This window comes from Panthera leo, chromosome D3, assembly GCF_018350215.1.
Source record: "Panthera leo isolate Ple1 chromosome D3, P.leo_Ple1_pat1.1, whole genome shotgun sequence".
NCBI classification, from domain to species: domain Eukaryota; kingdom Metazoa; phylum Chordata; class Mammalia; order Carnivora; family Felidae; genus Panthera; species Panthera leo.
This window is the reverse complement of record NC_056690.1, coordinates 67834951-67850975: the sequence shown is the minus strand read 5'-3', so window position 1 is coordinate 67850975 and position 16025 is coordinate 67834951. Positions and strand designations below refer to the sequence as shown.

Genomic DNA, 16025 nt, shown 5'->3' with positions numbered 1-16025 from the left:
ATTTAAATGGTTACTATCTGATACCAGGCTTTTAGGTCACACATTTTTTTCTTCAAAAGATTAGAATATTACAGAACATGGGAGCAGAAATTTAGCGGAATTCAATGTGAACTGTAGAGCTCAGGGAGAATTCCACATATGTCCGTAGGTCTCCTGCTAACCACAGCTTTAATTGGTGGAGAGAGGTACTGCCCTTCATGCATGGCGGACTCTGCCGTTCATTAACTCAGAGAGAATTTAAAATCTGTAATTATGAGAAGCAGTAACACACAGTATGTTTTTATTTGCGTAAAGTCCGATAGATCTACCTTGGGTAATAAAGTAGTTTCCTTTAACATTTCCTTTAACAATAATGTCAAATACTCCTATCTGTGAACTATTGGCAGTTACCAGGAACCTTTTATCCTTATTGACAGTGGAGCTGAGGAGGTAGAGCTAATGGTTACATTTCTAAAACTACCTTTCAGTTTCTTAAAATGCCAGCATGTTTGCCAACATTAAAAAAAAAAAAAAAATCAGGAATTATCGTGAACAGGAAATACAGATGTGCAAAGAATTGATACTTAATTGAGAAATATACCTGAGTTCAGTGGATTGATACTGAAGTGAGTAAATAGGGGGATAAAGAAGTTCTCGGGTGCATTTCTGTGCCCACATACGTATAGTGACAACCTTCTTAAACCTACTTACTTCCCATTCAGTGACCCGGATTAAGAATTATTCCCTAAGGTTAAACTAATCTAGTAATGAATGATCTGATTCAAAACAAACTGAGAAATACCTAGAAGTCCACAAATGACGGGATCAAAATTAAAAGGGATCCTGGCAAAATCCTGCAGAATGCCTGATCTGAGGGAGAGATAGAAGGCAGGGGAAACTTTATGTGAAGAACAACAGAGAACAGAGGGGAAAATGAAGAAGGGTCAGTCTTGCCTCTGCCTCATGGATAACGTGAGTGAACTTGTGAAATGTGCCAGTGCAGTTTTAGGCTGCATCGACCAAAATGTAGTATCTAAGTCAAAATAAGACACTGAGTCTGTGCAGATCAGATTTGAGACTGTTGTATTGTGTTCCGTGTGTCATGTTTTAGGAATGATCACATATCAGCATGTCTTAGTGTACGTCTCAGACCCTGAGACAAGGATTCAAATGCAAGGAGTTTATTCAGGAAATGGAGGAAACACTGGTAAGGAAGGAGGAAGTAGGGAAGTGAGGTAGGGGAGGGAAGGTGGCCAATACCATTATTAAGCCATCTACTATATTGGGTGGGTCATTAGAGCTTTTTCCGCCAGGGAAACTTGGGAAATAGTAACGAACGTACAGAATTATCTGACCCAGAAGGAAAGGAAACTGGACATTTAAATGCCAACCCCCCTGTCATTGGTTGAGGGCTGCTCCAGGGAGGTTAGTTTCCTAGCACTTGCGGTCTGATACATGTGTGGCCAGAGCAGAGAAGTTCTCAGGCACCGAAATTCAGATACATGCAATTGGAAGTTGGCTAGAGAACACTGAAAAATCCCAAGGTGCTAGTGGGGCACTGACACCATCTGCTACAGAAAACCACATCCTTTGAAATACAGTTTTAAATTCATTGAGCATGTGTCGCTTGGAGATGAAGAGTTGATAATGGCCTTTTCCCATGTTTGAAGGGCTGTCATGCTAAGAAGCAAGCAGACTCACCAACTTACTGTATATAATAAATAAGAACTAAAATCAGTATGTGCAAGTGACAGAGTGTCATTGAACAATTTGTTATTCCCAGAGTCTCCCATTATGTCGAGGTACTAGAGGTGTTTCTTATTAAAAGCCTACATGATGTTTCTAACAGGGATGTTTTTCTTTGGCTTTGTCAGGGAAAAGCTGAACTCCAACTCTTAACATTCTATGATAAGCTTAGGTCAGAATTCTGTTTTGTTCTGGTATACTTGAAATTTGAGCCCTGTTCCATTTAGACTTTCTTTGGTATTTGAATATCCTCTGTTCTATGGTTGAATAGTAAGTAAGGTATATTCTGGTTTGCTTGGGGGCAGTCTGGTTGGAGTCTCTTGTCCTAGCATGATTATTAATAGTGACTACATTCACTCTTTTTTTTTTTAATATTTATTTATTTTGTAGAGTTAGAGAGAGAGAGAGAGAGAGAGTGAGAGCGCATGCGCACAAGCGGGGGAGGGGCAGAGAGAGAGAGAGAGAGGGAAACAGAATCTGAAGCAGGCTCCAGGCTCTGAGCTGTCAGCGCAGAGCCCGACGCGGGGCTCGAACCCACTGTGAGATCATGACCTGAGCGGAAGTTGGATGCTTGACCAACTGAGCCACCCAAGCACCCCTGATTTCCTCTTAAAGGTGTCTCATTTTGGATGGTAAATAGTCAGGTCACCCTCCTAATTTTAATCTGAAGAGAAAAAGATGTTTTTGTTCATCTCTTTAAAAGCAAAAATAATGGGGCGCCTGGGTGGCGCAGTCGGTTAAGCGTCCGACTTCAGCCAGGTCACGATCTCGCGGTCCGTGAGTTCGAGCCCCGCGTCAGGCTCTGGGCTGATGGACGGCTCGGAGCCTGGAGCCTGTTTCCGATTCTGTGTCTCCCTCTCTCTGCCCCTCCCCCGTTCATGCTATGTCTCTCTCTGTCCCAAAAATAAATAAAAAAACGTTGAAAAAAAAAATAAAAGCAAAAATAAATAAAATAAAAAGTCATTAGAAGTATTTTGTTAGACTTTGAGGATTAAATCGTTTTCAAAGTAATCGCTATCCAGGCTGAATGCTTGTTCAAAAGGATGTAGGTTTTAGTATATACAGCCTTTTAATTTATCGGAATTCTTAATGCATGTAGCTAACTAAACATAGCCATGTTCTTTTCATTTCATAACTATTTTCTTGTATTCTCTTAAATAGAAGGCAGACGGTAACAAGCACTCCTTGCTGGATCGAACTTCATCTGAATGGGCCTCTGCAGTGGTTGGACAAAGTGTTAACTCAGATGGGATCCCCTTCAGTGCGTTGTTCAAGCATGTCCTAAAGCCTCGGCACCAGTCAAGCGCCATCAAAAGACTTAACGTAACAACTCTTCTGTCATAGTATTTGTGTGTGGTCCCCACGGACTGTTTACTGTCCAAAAATTCCAGAGAGAAAACAGCACTTGAGGCCTCGTCAATTAAAGCACCTTGTGGAATCGGTTTCCTATATTCGAATATTAGATGGGAAAATTAGTGTCTAGAAATACCCTCCCATAAAGGAGAAAGAGAAGATTTTAAAGACTTGACTGATGTCTTGTTGGGCCTAAAACTGAGTGTCCCAAAGGTTTATTAATAACAGTAGTAGTTATGTGTACAGGTAATGTATCATGATCCAGTATCACAGTATTGTGCTGTTTATATACATTTTTAGTTTGCAGAAATTAGGTGTGTGTGCTGCTTCTTGATTTAGGCAAGCCTTTATAAAGTTACAGTACCTAATCTGTTATTCCCACTTCTCCGTTATTTTTGTGTGTCTTTTTTAATATATAATATATATCAAGATTTTCAAATTATCATTTAGAAGCAGATTTCCCTTGTAGAAAAACTAATTTTTCTGCCTTTTACCAAAAATAAACTCTTGGGGGAAGAAAAGTGGATTAACTTTTGAAATCCTTGACCTTAATGTGTTCAGTGGGTCTTAAACAGTCATTCTTTTTGTGTTACTTACTGCTAAATCTCACTGTAACGAAACTTTGCAGAAAATCTTCCCAGACCTCTTCTCCATCCCCGCTTTTGCCCTGATACCAAAACTGTGTAGCATGACATCCATCACTGAAATGGTGGCACTGATACTGCCAGCACCAGTTAATTCTGGGGCACAGTGCGAATTCGTATGGAATAAACCCCTCCGTCTCGCAGCGAATTTCAACGGATAGTAATTGACTTGCGTAACCAAGCAGTCTGGTGATTTATCCTTGCACCTCATAAAAACGCAAATGGCAGTATAATTGTTTTCAGGGATATGCTACAGTTATTTCACTATATTTATCCTTTTTTTTTTTTTTTTTTTTTTTTAAAGCCAGTCTCTAGATACAAACACTCTTTTTTAAAAGCTATTTTAAAATACTTCAATAGCAGACCTAGGGCTCTTTGAGTTTCGTGTGATTTAGTTACCAGGTTGTATTATGAAATGGACCTTTTTGTAAATGTAATTGCTTCTGCACAATACCCACAAAAGTGATGCTGAGGTATGATCAGCAGATAAGGGCCATTTGTTTTTAAAGTATGTTGTATTAAATTTATAAAGTGTTATTTTACCTAATTGTGAATTGAGAATTTTAAAAATTGGGGGAGAAGCAGTTTAGCAAGCTTTTTTAGCTTATAATTACCTACAGTCGGAGGTGTTCTTAACTAATCCTGAAAATGTGGTTGACTATTATACCCGCTGACGTTTTATGCTCTGCCATGAGAGGAGGTTCCAGACGCTCTGTTTGTAGTCCATGCAGCAGCAGATAATCCTTACGTATAATGTTAAGTCTGCAGTTTAAACAGTTCTTGTTTGCGTCTCTTTAGAAGTGGGAAACAGCCACTCCTGACCCCCTTGTAGTAAATTTTCATATTTTTGAAGATAGACACCTTTGGTACTTGTTCTTTGAAACCATATTTAGCTGTCTCTGTAGGTATCCTTTTCAGGACTCTCAGTATTTGATTGTTTTCTATTAGATATTCCCCCATTTTCCTGTATTTGTGTGTACACGTATGTGTTCATGTAAACCTGGTATGGTAATTTTTTATTCTTTCAACGAATACTTACTGTTCACCTGTTACGTGTGCCAGGAACTCTCTTTGCCTTGGGTAAAGGTGAACAAGACAAATCTGGTCCCTGCCTTGGCTGAGACATCAGTTACTGTGACCCTTAATGAGCTTATTTGTCTATGAAGGAGATAAACAGGGTACTGTGGTAGAGCATGGCAGGGAAGGCTTCTCTAAGGAAGTGATGCTCGAGCTGACATTTGATGTGAGAAGGGAGTAAGCCATGGTGGGGAGCCAGGGAGATCGGCCTTCCTGGCCAAGAGAACGACGTCAAATGCAAAGGCTCATTTTGAAGGAAACTCACTATTAAGTATTAATGCTTATGTAGAAGTCTCTGCACAGATCCAAACTCGAGGATCAGAAGGGTTCTATAATTTGTAAGAGTTGAGGGTGGCCTTACTTTGTGATAGATGGCTTCGTGTGTTCAGGTATGACCACTGTCAGGCCGGCTGGAGATAACCCAGACCAACCTCTGCCCCTTTGGAAGAGTTGGGCTTACTTGAGAACTTGGGGTGATGTTGGAGAGCAGTTCCAGGGACAGAGAACAACCTTGAAAGTGGTAGAAGGTCCTGGTAATCAGCTGCTCGTGCCAGCTCTAGCGTCTCAGGAGTGATGACATCTCTGCAACCGTGTTGGGATTCTTCTCTGCAACATTAAACTGAGACTCAGCCCTTTGGAAATACCTGTAGTACTGGGACCTTGCACCTGTCGGGCAGTTGACTCTGTTGGCGTTCGATGACTTTACGTGCTTTTTAAGGAGATGCTGTGTTTACATTCTGTTTTGTCTGCTGCGGCCTAATTTTTGTTGGTTCCCTGCCCCCCCTCCCCTCATTGGGGTTGTTTTCATTCTTCTGAGTGATAAGTTCTCCTGTCTGTTGAATTTTGTCTTTATTTAAGTTAGCAACATTATTTAGAATTCCCCCTCCACAGCGCCGGTAATTTTCTCTGTTTCACATGAGAACTGAGTGAACATATTTTCTGTCACATTTCTAAGATGGATGGTGGTTTGCACAGCAGAGTCCATAGAGAGACGTTGTAGGGAATCAGAGGCTGGTGACGTTCCCACTGACTTTGGTTTAACCAGTGGCAGCTTCGTTTTTATCCTATAATGGAGTTCTATTATAGATTTCTTTTTAAAAAAGAGTTTTACTGCTTTAAAAAAAAAGTTGAAAAGTCTGTGTAAGCACTGTTTAGGATTAGAACACATGACTGGACTTCGGCCCACTTTTTTGGAACAACCCTACCTGTGTTCTTTTCTCCTACTTCAGGGAACCTTCCTGATTTGGTTTGAGCTACGCCAGTTATACTAATTATACAGTATGCTATCCATTAATTCCGTATACATTTACTGATGTCTGCTCTTTATCCAGCCACGGTGGAAGGTGCTCAGTAGTGAAAAGATGACTGGGATTTAGTCCTGGCCCTCAAGCTGTGGAGTTATTACTCCTTCTCTCAGGACCTGCCACTTTGCCAGAAGGAAAACTGCCTAATTTTTCTCAAAAGCTAAATATTCGTATTCTGTACTCTTAATTCTGTATCCCAAGTATATAATTGCAAATTGTTTAATACCTAGTTTGTTTAACTTTAAACCATATCCAACTTTGCTTGATTCTTCTGCCTTTAAATGTGTCCGATTTTCTCCTTTGTTAAAATTACTTTAATTTCAGTTTATTTGTGCCTTTTAGGTCAGTTTTAATGAAGACTAAGACACTGAAGGTGAAGAACAATCAGTCTGGTCTCTTGCTAATTGAAATCAAGGAAAGGATTATATATACCCAGTTGGTTTCTCTACCTCTTCCAAAAGATGTCCAAATATACCTTTAAGATCTGTCTCCCCACCCCCCCCCCACCCCCGCAAAAATGCTTTTGAGCATTTATTCAGTAATCAGCACCCTCCCCAGTCTGGTTGATGGTGAGTTATAAAGTAACGCAAGAGAATGTTCACTTTGCTTAAAATTTGCCTTTATGTCCACTTGCTTTCATGGCTATACATGATAATTTCACAGACTGCCCCCTTCCACACCATCTCCTCTGTCTCTGTAGATAACTAGGTAGTCTGTGGACGTAAGCAACATGTGATCTTTTCTCTTACTCTGATCCAACTCACCAGTGTTTAGACGTGACAAATTTTTGCCCAGTTTCTTTCCTTCATGAGCTTTACTATGCTAAATTCTTGATAATTCATCAACTGAATTGTATCCTTCCTCCCTTTCTCATGACAGAACGTATCCCTAGTGGTCTTGCTGGCTGCCCTCTTGCCAACCATGTTTTATCTGCAGACATCAGAATGTTTCTCTCCATTGACCTTTACTAAAGACCAAAAACGATGGTGCTTTTCATACCCAGGGTCCTAATTCACCATGAAGGTTGATGTTGTTCCAGTTGGTCAATCACTTAAATCTTAACAGATGGCTGAGAAATTCTCTCCAGTTAAATGTCTTTGTGACTAGTAAATAGCATGAATTACAGATTCTATTTTAAATTATGTTTAGGATTAGGAGCTTTTCCAGCAGTTGCAGCCAATGATTTTCCTCTAACACCAGCCCATTTCCACCTTGGAGCGTATTGGGTTGTTGTTAGTACGATCAAGAGTAATGACGATAGTGAGTGGTCTCTAGAGGTGGTCAGAATCCTACTGTTGAGTTCCTTTTATGTCTTTTCAAGCTTTCATGAATATTTTATGTGTTCAGACTACCTTTTATGTGTGGGGATTGAGGGACAAATCATCTCTTGGAGTGGAATTCCTGTGTTTGGAGCCTCAACCAGGAAACGTCAGCTATACTAGATATAGACAGCCTCATGATAGCCTTTATGGTAAGAACTTGTCTAATTTCTTGAATAATTTCTTGTAATTTTTTGAATAGGAACGGTTTTATCTTGGATATTATAGCTAACTTTATATATAGCATAACTGCCTTAAATCTTTTTAGTAGGAAATAAATTCTATCGTGTGTGTGTATGGATTTATAGATACATACACACTCCTAGGAAAACCTTAACAGTAGGGGTCATATATCTGCTTACATTTTAGCATCACGGAGTAATTCTGTTGTTTAAATCTCAGATCTCACTGAGAGTTCCTTAATTTGCTTGCAGACATTTTCTTTTCAGACCTTCGGAGTAATTTATTTATTCTGCCAGAGTCCTGATTGGCGGTTTGGTTAGTATGCCATTTTTAGGCAGCTTGATAATGAAGAATCATAACTGGAATTCTTTAACATCAAGTAAAACTACGATAGACACCCATTGATTAAATTATTATACGTCAAGTGGTCTCTGGAAGGTACTAGAGTAGGGTTAACTTTTTTTTTTTAAGTGTCAGATTGCCATCCTCTGTTTTCGTCTTAGCTTAAGATTGCTGAGCTGCTTAAGATACCTGGGAGGTAGCACTACCAAGTTAAGTTCTCCTGTAGTTAAGGGCAGCCTGAAGGTGGTTCAGACCTGACTTTCTTAGCTGTGCTCAACAGAAATGGATTTTCCGAAGTTCTTTGGGTCATCTCTGATTCACAGACTCCTGACCAGAGTGTGTTAGCCTAAGTTAACTTCAGTGTCCATTGGTTTGCTGCCATGAGATCTGTAATAGACCACACATTTCAAGCACTGGTGGAGACAGAAGGGCCCTTGGAAGAATAATGCTGCTGTTGATGGGAGTGAGAAGGATTCGTTAGCACCACACAAAGGACGTATAGATTTTTCTCCAAAAAAAATCCTGCAAAATCATCTTCTCCTACCCTTCCAAAAAAAAAAAAAAAAAAAGAAAGAAAGAAAGAAAGCTCTTTGTTTCTCCAGAATGTTCAGTGAGAAGTTAAGGATTTACTTCCTATTTCTAATTAAAGATGATCATTTATTGAACCATGAAATCCATAATATACTGATATAAGAACAAAAGTGAAGTCTTAGACCTCGAAAAATACTTCATTATGTATTTTGCGTTTCACACTCCACTTTTCTTCTTTCTCTCTGTGGCTTTAAAGCTTTTGGCTATTTTACACTGTTAGTCACTAGATAACTTGCCATATTTCTGGTTCTATATTAAGTTCTACCCTTTACAATGCCGTAGCAGAAAGTTGATTCTCAGCATCTGTCTGTAGGGATAGAAGTCTTACTAAAAGTCTCTTCCAAAGAGATTTTCATTTTCCTTTTTTCAGTAAGTCCCTTAAGAAATATGTCGGTCTCGTTATTCATGTTCTTGGATTGTTCAAACAAAAGAGTACATTGGTGAGAATAGGGTGCTTTTCTGGTGAATGTATGTACCTGCTTTAAGAATGTATTCATTTGTTGGTTTGTGTAACTACCATACACACAGATTAATTTAAATTGGGGGAAATCATCACATGTAGCAAGTAGGTAATCTGCATAGATTTAATTTTAAAAATCCTGTTTCTTGGCAAGACGCAGAACCCAAATTGGTCACTTTTTAGACCAACTTTACCTCAGGCTTCATTGTCGCTTTTCTGACCCTGACATTTAAGGCATAAATATTTATATCTTTTTATTAGCGATAGTGAAGCTGTGACACGAACCATTTTTACACAAGAGGGCAAAACAAGAAAAACTAGAGATTACGCCGAAAGCAGATGTGCAGTTGTTGAACTAGATCACAGCGTTGTAGGCAAAATAAAAATGTTCATATCTGAGAATACTCTTTGCCATCACTTCCCAAGGCCAGACCTTCTGGCAGAACGCTGTAAAAAGTAACAATTCCGGGCCTTTGTAATCTGAGGGGAGTATCTCCAGTTGGCAGTCTTTCCAATATATGAAGCAAGAATGTGGGAAATAGTTGGCAAAGAGTGTTTTCACCTAAAAAAAGAAAATGAAAAGACATATAAAACTGAATTATTCATTTAGCTCTGAAAATCTCAGAAAGATTCAGTGAAATACTATATAACTGGACCAAACGAGAAGAAGCTTTAGAGGATTTGTCTGAAAACAGGTTTCAAGAATGAACTTTTATACACTGACCACTAATTTGCTTAGGTACCACCAACTGTTCTTATAATGGACACCATTAAATAAAGAATCCATGGACTTCTAGGAGCTTGCCATAAGCAATGCCCTAAAAGTGTTTTTTGAGCTGATGTCCTCATAGGTAGCTTTACAATCTTGAAAATTCTTACCTTCTACCTAGGGATACGAGGGGAAGAGTGAGCGGTGTTCTCAGTGTGACCGACGGCCCTGGGACACTTGGGACTGAGGTGTTCCCTGCATACAGGACTTTCAGTTCCAAACCTGGGAAAGTCATGGGTGCGCCGGGAAGAACTGTCACCCTAGGTGTTCTTACGACTAACCCTCACTCCCTAAAACATTGTGATGGTTACAGTTAAGTTCAGCTGCCTTAGGGCTTGTCAACATTGCTGAGACTTGGATGTGTGTCCTCCAGTCACTTACTACTGTGGACGGAACGTGAGATTCATGACAAATAACAGCAAATGGCACCAACGAGGTGGTGAGACTTCACACTTAGTAATCCAGGGAAGGTAACCAGGGGGCTAATGAAACAGAAGAGGCAACTAGATAGCTAAGTTCTTCAGAACCTGTGTGTATATGGAAGTACAAATCATGTCTTTATGGGGTTAAAGCTAATCTGAGATTTACATGTTTCACAGTAAGAGAAAACTGAGTGGTATTGTGGATTTCTCCTCGCTTGAGAGAAAATACGGCCTTGGATGCTCTAGCCTCTGCTACATTCTGCAGACTGTCCTGCTCAAGAGGCCAGAATGTAGTGTTGATTCTCAGTGACTGTTGTATTGAGATTACTAAATGCATCGGCCAATGGCAGGGGAAGAAAGTGGGTGTCCGGATCCAGACTGAGCGGTGCCCTCAGTTTTGGTAGCCCCCTACCCCTCAGGTGTTTACCAGCTAGAGCGCCAAGCACGGGAGGTGAGATTTTTCTAATACAGCATTAATTTTGTAATGCAACATATGAGGGATGCAGTCTGTCGTCGTTTCCCTGTGGTAGTCCTCGGAGCCTGCGTCCTCTGTGCACTGTGATGTAGATGGTAGGTGTGTTCTTTGTAAGCTTTAATCCTATGGTTGTCAAAAGTATGATGTGGTTCCATTTTTTTCTTTTTTAAACGATGAGCTGAGGCTTTATTGCAGCTGGTTTTCAAGTTAAAATTGTGAAATACTGATTTCCTTCCCCTCGCCCACACCAAATATTTTAGTCTATTTAAAGTACAAAAAAAAAATAGTTCTACTTAAGAAAACATTGCTTAAATGTCCTGTGATTTCTGGTCAATTTTTATATATATTTGTGTGTGTCTGTATGTGCTCTCACTTTTTACCTTGTTTGCTCTCTACCTGTGTTAACAGTACTTTCACCATTGAAAGGTGAACATTTTTCCTAGCATTAAAGAAAAAAAGCCATTTGAGTTGTTTACCATGTTATTATGGGACTGATTCTTAATTGTTTTAATTGATTTTAACTTAAACTGATCTTTCTTAGAGGGGATTATATTTTGCTGTCCATGCCCTAAATTATATGGAAACAAAAAAAAATTGTGTGTGTTTCACATAATGGCAGTATGATACGAAGAGTTCATCTTTTTCTTTAAGTTTTGTATAAAAAGTTTATTCTACTCCCCTGGCAGACAGATACACACTGCTTGATATTACACCCCACAGCACACCCATAACACATATCCCCCCAGTGCCGGTAAGTTACACGGTTTAGTTTCTTTCAGAGCCTGCTTGTGCCAAATTAATGATCTCCAATACGTATCAACTGCTGTAAACAAAACAGACAAGAAGGGGAAAATTCACATTTACTCTCAAAATGTACTCCTAGCAAAAACAACAACAACAAAAACCTTTTAAGCAAGATTCCATTGAAAAAAGAGTAAGCCACAGCTTACTCATAATTATAGTGCCACAAAATAATTGAAAACGCTAAAAACTTTTTAGATGAGCCAATTCCTCTGTGCCTTGCAAGAGCTCAGCTCCTAGGATGAATCAATACTTCTGGTTAGCAGACTGCTCTCTTCAAATCATTTAAGACAGACGCGCTTTAGGATGTAACAAAAGGGACTTCACAAGCGGAAGTACGTGCTACTCTGCTTGGCATTGAACAGTCTAGGAACTAGCATGGTTGCATCAACAATCTTGAATTGGTAGAAACCTATTTAAACGAATCCTACTTAAATTGCTACTCCATGGAACTTTATAAACCATGTGAAAGGAATCTTCCAGCATTAACTACATCACTGCACTAGACGGCAGGAGAAGATCGTTTTCCATTGTCACCTCACCCTGGGAACGTTCCTGGCTCATTAACCTGTTAGTGACACTGGTTGTCTGCACTGGGAGATTTCCATAATTACCCTAGTCTCCATAATTGCACATGCTCACCAAAGGGCTGAAGAGTAGGGGAGGAGTATGTTGTATGTTTGGGCTTTATCACCATTTGGCAAATCCTTTCCCCTCCCCCCCGCCCTTGCTTCAAAATAGATTGAAAGCCCCTTAGTTTGGGAAGCAGATCTTTTACTATCAAAATGATGTATTCCAGTGCTGTCATTTTAAGCACCTGATACATCCGAGGGTGAAGACCGTGTTCATCTGCTACTCAAGAACATACTTGTCCTGTGCAGTTGTCCAGCTTCCTTTCCTCCTCTTCATCACCATATAAAGATGAGCCCGACCTGAAAATGAATAGTTCACCAATGTAGGAATCCCAAAGAACAAAGGCATATATAAAAGCTACTTTCTGCTATGATAAATAGGTATGGGAACGTGTAGAATCGGTTTAGCTGATGGTTATTTTGTGTAAAAGCGAATGTCATGTTGGTTTGCACATAGGAAGACGACATTTCCAAAATCAACCACATTACTAGAAGGCAAGAACATTGAATCCGACTTAATGGGTAACAAGTTCAGTGATAACCAACAACAGACTAAGCCTGCCTTTAGGAAGCTGCAAACAAACCATGTGTTTCTGTGCTCCAGTGCAAGCTACGTGACCTTACGGTTGGTTATGGGATAAATGGAGTTTGAGATAGGGATTGGCCACCGCTTCTGTGTTCTGTCTTCGATAGTTTTGTTGGCTGCCTCTGCACCTACCTTAATGCTATCCAGTAATAAGATTGCTTAAAAAGTTTTGAAAGTAATTTAGGAAAGATGACCCCGGAGGAGGAAGAAGGTGCTTCTGAATGATGTGCGATAAGAGAATGGACAAAATACCGTCTAAACACAATATTCAAGGATGCGCTGAATGTGGACGGATGGAGAGGACTTGAGAAGCTGTTCGAAATGAGGTCTTGGAGCCAAACTCTTGTTTGTGACTTTGTGCACGAAAGCGGGATGTCGCAAAGGATAGGAGAATACCCAACATAACCCTGGCCAAGTATGGGCTGCTTGTTTGGGCATGGGGAGTTGAAACACGTTCGTGTGTGTGTGTGTGTGTGTGTGTGTGTGTGTGTGTGTGTGTGTGTTAACCGAAACAACTTTTTGCTCAACGTACAGCTGGAGACTATTAATCTAGAGAACCCTCTGGGATTTTATGCAGAATGTTGTGTGTATGTAGGTTTTTCTGACAAAAAGTAGCAATCATCAGAGAGGCCTTAACCACTGCCCAACAGGAATTCTCCATTGAGATCCCCTGTCTTGAACTTAAGCTAGAGTTTAGTCTGATTTTAAGTCTTGTTCAAGTTTTATTCATGAGCTACCTTATCTCTAGACTATATTTGATCACACTTTCAAATATACATACCATGTAAATAAGATTTTAATGCTAATGATGACCTTCTAAATGATTGCAGTTTTTAAGTATGTTTGGGCTGCGGTGGCTAAAAACAAAGATTTAAACAAGCCTAGCTTAACATCTGGAATAAAAGTATTCTAGGTTGCCTTTTTATATTGAGAATACTTTCATATTGAAAAAACAGATGAGGTGTCTTCGTTTTACCCAAGAACCACAAACTACATCGTTCCAACTTTTAAATCAAAATCTTGAATAATAGCATGTGGTAGCACCACATTTTGAAAACGTACTTAGTTGATCACAAACACATTTTCTAAGGAATTGAGTTTTATAGAGATAATTGAATGCTTTCATCTGTAACGGAATTAGCGGCCTGCAAACCACTGTGGTTTCTTCCTATGCTCTGAAGTTGTCAAAGGGGACTTTTCCACTGCAAGATTCTTGTATAAAGGAAGTACGCAGCAGAGGAAATTCAGTTTTTAAACTCAAATGACAACCACTGACAAAATGTTACACTCTAAAAGCTTAACTACTTTTAAACTAAAGCATCTCTTACCATTTCAGTATCCAGGTGCTTAAATTTTACATACATATGAAATCAAATATGTTAATAAAGTCAAGCTAGATTTGGCAAACTAAATTTGGAGTTTCTAGCAACGTCTGTACAATTTCCCTCGTGGTGCAGTCCTCATCTGCCAATGTCAGCTTCTTTCTCCTCTGTGTCCCGTCCCCCCCCCCCGCCTTTCCCGTTCTGCCCCTAAAACCTCCTGTACATAAGCCCCCAGAAAACTGCCTTATCTTACAATATGTAATGGATTTGTTTGTATGTTTTGTAAGGCCTGAAATCACAAACAGGGGTGATGTCCTAGGATCTGGCCTGTTACTACATTCTTTAAGAGACTGCCTTTGAAAATTGGTGCATTTGTTATGTTTCTGCTATTCCCTAATTTATATTTACGCAGGGTATTTTTCCCTAATTAGTATTCCCACCAAGCAACAGCTGATCTTCATATATACAATTTACATATTTAGTGATTGGCTGAAGAAGAGGGAGGTTGAACGTAAAATCCTTTAAGATAAAACTGGGAAATAGGGGATCTATATGATTTAGTCTCAGGTCGTCTGGGTGTTTCTCAGCTGGGAATAGCATTATCCTAAGGGCCATTGAGGCAACAAGAATGCTGAGTAAGGGTGAAATGCTGTCATGGTCAAATACTTCAGTTATCTTGGATGATGGAATAAAAACTCACTTGTGTTCTTTAAACAAACTTTTTCTGTCTTTGATGACTTTGGACAGAGTACCATTCTGCTAGTTTGAAGCCTTGGTGATCATTTCTGATGTAATGGGAAATGGCACTAGGTCTTGGGTTTGGGCCCTGACTCTGCCAATTAATGGTGACATTAGATAAATCATGTCATCAGACTGCCTCGCGTTTCTCGTTTCCTCAGATTCCCTGAAGTGAGGAAGTGACTTTTCAGAGTGCCTATGGGGATTAGCCCAAAGTGGGTGCTCGGTGATAGATGACTGAATCTTCATGGTGTGCAGGAGAGGGGAGGGTAACTGTGAGGTCTCTACTCCTAGATCCTTCTTCTCTCGGAAAAGTTGGGAGACATGTCACACTCCGAGGTGTCAAGCGAGGCAATTCTTTCTTGCCACCCAAGTGATGCGTAACAACCCCAAAAGTCCAGTGACGTGCAGCAGTAAACGTTTATTTAGTTTAGGAGTTTGATCAGTGATTCGGGGCCGGGCATCTGGGCACTTCTTCTGGTCTTGCCTGGCTCACCTCAAGGCAAGTCGGCCCTGCCTGGGGCAACTCAGCCCTTCTATGTTCCTGTCCTCCATCAGCCGGCCCAGGCATGTTTGTGTGGAGGTGGCCGAGGGCAGCACCAGCACCCAAGGCCACAAAGCCCCTTTCAGGTCTGCCTCCTTTATGCTGACCAGCATTCCCCAGAAGCAAGCCACAGGGCTAAGCTCAGAGCAGAAAGTCACCACGGAGTGAAATGGCAAGGGGTTGGGGGTGGGGGGGGGGGGGCGGAGACAAGGAAGGATGAAGAACTGGGGCCCTAAATGCACACTCCACCACACCCATGCTTCGTGTTGTCGGATGGGTCTGTTTGTTTGCCAGTGAGGACTGGAACACGTGGAGAAGCTGAAGAGATCCCAAGCCGGGGTCTGTTTGGTTCAAGTGTGTTTTCATTCCCAGAGCATGCAGTAGACACCTGTTCTCACGTACACCATGAAGGGGAGTTAAAACCAAAGGAATGTGTTCTCTGTCCGCTCTTGTAGGTTCATCGTCGCCGCTGCTCCCGCCGTTATCACATGACTGGAATTCACACCCGCTCAACTCTGAGCCTTGCTTGTGCAGAGCTAGAAGAATCCACCTCACAAATGAGGTAACAGGAAGCATTCAGTTAAGAAGAAATGTTAATGATAAACATTTACATTCATTAGTGCCACTTCCAAGACATTTGTGGGACTTAAATGTGGTGATGCAGTCTGCACCCCTGCTGTACGTACTGCACGGTGGCCGTTTTGGAAGCATGGAGTGCTTCCGGGGAGCTTCACCAAG

At 40.6% G+C, this 16025-nt stretch overlaps 1 protein-coding gene across 6 annotated transcripts in view; it reads left to right on the top strand.

Moving 5' to 3' along the window:
* Positions 1 to 11126, top strand: part of SMAD2 (SMAD family member 2) — an 83235-nt gene extending 72109 nt beyond the window's left edge. For all 6 annotated transcript variants that reach the window (XM_042910940.1, XM_042910936.1, XM_042910938.1 and 3 more), the window contains one exon: positions 2887 to 11126. In XM_042910940.1, the coding sequence (XP_042766874.1) occupies positions 2887 to 3010 (124 nt within the window). In that variant the 3' untranslated portion in view covers positions 3011 to 11126. The remainder of the gene's footprint in view (positions 1 to 2886) is intronic.
* Positions 11127 to 16025: the final 4899 nt, after the last annotated feature.